General features: G+C 42.6%; 1 protein-coding gene across 1 annotated transcript in view; it reads right to left on the bottom strand.

Annotated features, from left to right (window-relative positions):
- Window positions 1–403: 403 nt before the first annotated feature.
- Window positions 404–5,176, bottom strand: part of cnot7 (CCR4-NOT transcription complex, subunit 7) — a 23,458-nt gene continuing 18,685 nt past the window's right edge. The window contains exons 6-7 of the mRNA XM_037676004.1: window positions 3,566–3,676; window positions 404–1,060 (exon numbers count right to left, since the gene is read on the bottom strand). Coding sequence (XP_037531932.1) covers window positions 929–1,060; window positions 3,566–3,676 — 243 coding nt within the window. The 3' untranslated portion in view covers window positions 404–928. The remainder of the gene's footprint in view (window positions 1,061–3,565; window positions 3,677–5,176) is intronic.

Raw genomic sequence — 5,176 nt, 5'->3', positions numbered from 1 at the left:
ACAAAACGTGTCGATCTAAAGTGAAACGGAGTGTGGCGACTAGTTCCAAGGAGTAAAACAAACTAAAGTTCTTTAAAAAACTAAATGTATTCAGCGTCAACAGTCTCTGCAGCCTCACACTCCTACATCTCGAACTTCCTGTAGTTTGTGTTGGACTTTATGGAGGGTGTTCACACACAGACACACTCCTCTTATGGAAACTATCTGTATGAAACTATATACATGCTAATAATTTGACATATGAATATTGTGTTGTCAAAAAAAAAATGAAGACAAAAACAAATCAGTAATAAAATATGTTAATTTGTTTCAACATCTGATTCTAGAGAGATTTCCAATGTCCATGTCTCACAGTGAAGTCACAACAACAATCTTTACATGAACAAATGAAGATTCACGTGCAGGCAAGCAGCGAGCTCTTTATCGTCAGGAGTTCAGGACGTCTTCGTGTCAACCTACCTAATAAATTAAAAGTTTACAAGAGAAGACTGCAGCTAATATTAAGGCTGAGCGAGGTGAGACCTGAAAGATATTCACCATGTCGGACTGGAACACACAAAGAGGAGACACACACACACACAGATCAGGAACGTGTTCAGCTTTCCATATAAAATCAACTTTAAAGTGCACATTATGATCGCAGGACACTGGAGGAAAACTAAAAGCCAAGCGTATTAAAGCGGACTGAACCGAGCCGCCCGCCGCCCCGCACGAACACAACACTAAACGTACTCCCATGCAGCTACAGCATGGACGAGCACAGCTGTGATCCACGTGGAGCAGAGCTCTGACAAGCACTTGGCTAAATGATGCACATGAACGTTGCTCCTCGCTGGTCGTATCGTCGCCCGGCTTTGCCTCAGCTCCATGCCGACTCTGTATTTGTGTGTGCGCGCATGCGGCAGGATGACGGAGTGACAGAGCGATGTCATGACAGCTGCTTGTTGGCCTCCTCTTCGTAAGCGTTTCCCGTCCCGTTCTGGACGTAAGCAGAGCCCGAACCGAGCCCGTACAAATGACCGCAGTACTTCGCGTCATCGATGTGATCCTCGAAGAACATCTGAGGGAAACATCAAAAGAAGACACTTATTTGTGCTGTACAGTCAATATTAATACGCTTGACTTGATTTTAATAAGCAAGCAGCTGGTCTGCTGAGTGACATGAAATGATTCAAACTCCTGTAAAACATCTGACGATACACTGAATCTTTGTGAAGTTTACTGAGGTTTAGTTGAATAATCTAGTTGCAACGTGAAATGGAAAATTCAAACTTTCCATTTTTTTAATATTTAGAGAAGTTATTGAGTTATATATTAAGTTACTGAGCAATACAATTAGAAGGATCAACTCCAAAAAGGTATAAAGAATCTTTACTCTTTACAGGAATGAGGAGCCTGCAGCAGATAAAGTCTGCCAAAGATAAGAACATTTTTGGATAACCAATGCAAGGAAGAACATCCATCCATCACTCCACTTATACATCCACCTATCCATTTATTCATCCACCCATCCATTTATTCATCCATCCATCCATCAATCCATTCATCCAGCCATACATGCATATATCTGTCAATCCATCCATCCCTTTATTCATCATCCATCCATCCATCCATCCAGTTTTCCATCAATCTCTCCTCTCCTGGGTATTCCCGAGTTCTCCTCCCACTTAGACTCCTTCTCTTGGGAGGCATCTAGAGGCATCTTATCAGATTTCAGAACCGCCTCAGTTGCCTCCTCACAGTATGGAGGAGCAGTAGCTTTACTCCGAGTCTTTCTTAGATAACTGAACTTATGAGCTCATCTCTAAGGGAGAGTCCAGTTACCCTGTGGACAAAAGTAAATGGTAAATGGGCTGTACTTATATAGCGCCTTTACATATTATCTAGATACTCAAAGTGCTGTCCACTACAATCTGTGTCCTCATGTACCCATTCATACAGCACTCCACTAGATCTATACAAAGACTAATTAGAGCTTTATCACATTCATACACCGATGGGACACACATCGGAGGCCATGAGGGGTTCAGTGTCTTGCCCAGGGACACTTGGCATGTGACTGCTGGTGGAATCCAACCCCCAACTTTTGCACTGGAGGACGATTGCTATAATGACTTAGCCACAGCCGCCCAAAGTGATCTTGACCATTTTGTTCTTTCAGTCACTACCCAGAGTTTGTCGTCATAGGTGGAGGTAGAAACATAGACTGACTGGTACACAGAGTTTTAGATAGCAGCTCAGCTCTCTCTTCACCACAACAGACCAGGTCAGTAATATTGCAGAAGCTGCAGCAATCTATCAATCCAATGCTCCATTCTTCCCTCACTCATGAACAAACACAAAGATACCTAAACTTCTTCATGTAAGGCAGAACATCACTCCCAACCCCGAGAAGACAGTCCACCCTTTTCTAACGGAGGACCACGGCCTCAGATTTGGAGGTGCTGATCCACATCTCAGTTGCTTCACACTTAGCTGCAAATGGTTCCAGTGAGAGCTGGAGATCACAGCAAGATGATGCAACAAAAACACATCATCCTCAAATGGCAGAGACAGAATTTTGAGGTCACCAACACCAAACTCCTTCCACCCCCTGGCTGCACTCACAATATTCTGTCCACAAAAGTTATGAACAGAATTGATGACAATGAGCAGCCATGGTGGAGTCCAACTTACTGCCAGCAGTAAGAATCACTGTTTGTATAATATCATCGTTTGGGACTGAATGGCACAAATCACATACTCACAGTGCACCCTCAAGGTGTACTTTGGAGAAAACAGTCAATACTTTCTCCAAATCCTCAAAAACCCAATTAAAACACTGTCCCATGCCACCTCAAGGACATTAGTAAGGGTAAAGAGCTGTTTCCAGTGTTTCGTGGTCTGGACAGAGCCAACGTTTTTCCTCTTGAATCTGAGGTTCAACCATCCACTATCTTCTCCAGCACCCCTGGATAGACCTTATTGGGAAGGCTTAAAAAGAGTAACTGGAACACACCCTTCAGCACACCACTCCAGTCTGCCAATCATGGGGCACTTTCACCGATGTCCACGCAGTGTGACAAAGGCGTGTCAACCAAGACAGTTCGGTAACATCCAGAGTCTTGCGAAAGTCAGGGTGGATCTAGTTCACCCCTGGAGCCCTGACGCCAAAGAGCTTTTTAACTGTTTTCAACTACTTTGGAGACCTCAGCTTTGGTTATAGACAGACCCACTCCAAGTCCCCTGACTCATCCATACAAGACGTGCTGGTGTTTCTGCAATGAAGAAAAATAGAGGTTGCTTGATAAAAATGTACATTTGATAAAAAAGATATAAAATGAGACAGGATCAGTTTCAGTTAACTGCAGTGAGGTTTGATTGATTCTGTGTTCAATAAAACGTTTTTTGAAACACTGATTTGAAAAGTTAATTGCTCTGTAAATGGTTTTTAAAAACCTTAAGAGAGAATATATAAACATGCTTTATAAAATAGTTCAGTTTATTAAATCAACTGTGGCATTCAGTTCAGACTTGACTCAAGTCTTAAAGCGATCAGAGATTTCTTTCTAAGCAGGGCTCGTACCTCTCTCATTTTGAAGAACGCCATGCCTGTTAGTAAAGAGTCAGAGCCGGCCTGGTGCTGTGGTCCAATCCTCTCCAGATCTAGCTGCTCAGCTACTTCCTGCAACCCGCCCTGAAAGACAAAACCACCAGCAGCACTGAAAGTTCAATGAAAACCTGGGAGACAAACTTATTAGATGTTTTCAAATGCAAAAAGCACCAGAGGAAAGTGTGCGAGCCGGTGCTTGGGGGTCAGAACAAAGTGGTTTTGATACTGTTACTTTTGTTAAAACTAATTGTTGGAGTTGAAATAAAAGTTTTGTTAATTTTGTCTTGAATGAAAAAAACTTCATGTTTAAAAGTATAAAAACTGTATTAAAACTATTAAAGAACAAGTCTTTAGTATTTATTTTACACAAATATTTCCACTGCAATAAAGAGACAAATTGAAGAAAACTATTTAATAAACATGAGGGTTATGAAGGGGTCCCTGAAACTTTTTCTCCCCTGTAAGGGGTCCCTGAACCCAAAAGTTTTGAGAACCCCTGGGCTAAACAGTGCTGTATGGTGAGCAATGTAGAAACAATGTTACAAATGTATTAACTCCTTAATGACGGAGAACATCTGGTGACATAACCAACAAACTCAAACTTTCGCACCTAAAAAAGCAACAACACAAAAATGAACCCACAGTGAAGCCTGAAGTCAGAAGAGCTTTCTATAAGACATTTTGTTTAGTTGATTATTTTATTGTGTGCATTTTTAACGCAAAGTTGCAGCTGTTCTTGCTCCAGGTTGGACTCCACCAGGGCAGCTCCTGGTCTCTCCTCATGTTTCTGGCCTTTATGGACAGGACAAGGCAGAGCCCTGGAGAGGTGGGTGTCTGGTTTGGGTAACTCACGATCTCATCTCTGCTTTATGTGGATAATCTAAAAAAGTTAAATCTGGTCCTCTGGACATTCAAAAAAACTAAACAAAGCAAATCAACAAAAAAATGTAGAAACGTTTCATCTCTCATCCGAGAGACTTCCTCAGTCTGAGGAGCTGTATTCAGCTCAGTCTCTTAAATAGCACCTTCTCAGAGTAGATCAACCAGTTTGCTGCTGACAACCAAAACCAGCTGATCACATGCTCAAGAAGGACCATCAGCCTAACAATGGATCATTAGCACACTGATGGCTGTTTACTGTTCACAGAGGGCTGAGTGATACTAGCAATCACAGCATTGTAAGAGGGGGACAGTTGAACACGGAGGCCTCCACCCCTGTTTAACAATGGACGATTTATTTTCACAAAGATGGCCTCCTTTACTCCTCTCTCAAACCATCGTTCCTCTCTGTCCAGGATGTGAACATCTTCATCCCTGAAAGAGTGACCGCTGGCCTGGAGATGAGTGTAGACCGCAGAGTCCTGGCCTGATGATGTTGATCTTCTGTGCTGGGCCATCCTTTTGGCCAGTGGCTGTTTAGTTTCCCCGATGTAAGACTGATCACAGCCCTCCTGACACTGAACAGCATACACAACATTGTTCTGTTTGTGCCGGGGGACTGGATCTTTGGGATGAACCAGTCTTTGCAGTAATGTATTTTGGGGTTTAAAAGCCACTGGGACGTTATGTTTAGAAAATAAACGT

This window comes from Nematolebias whitei, chromosome 4, assembly GCF_014905685.2.
Source record: "Nematolebias whitei isolate Nwh7 chromosome 4, NemWhi1, whole genome shotgun sequence".
NCBI lineage: Eukaryota > Metazoa > Chordata > Actinopteri > Cyprinodontiformes > Rivulidae > Nematolebias > Nematolebias whitei.
Note: the sequence above shows the minus strand (reverse complement) of the source record. Positions and strands in the feature narration are given on the sequence as shown.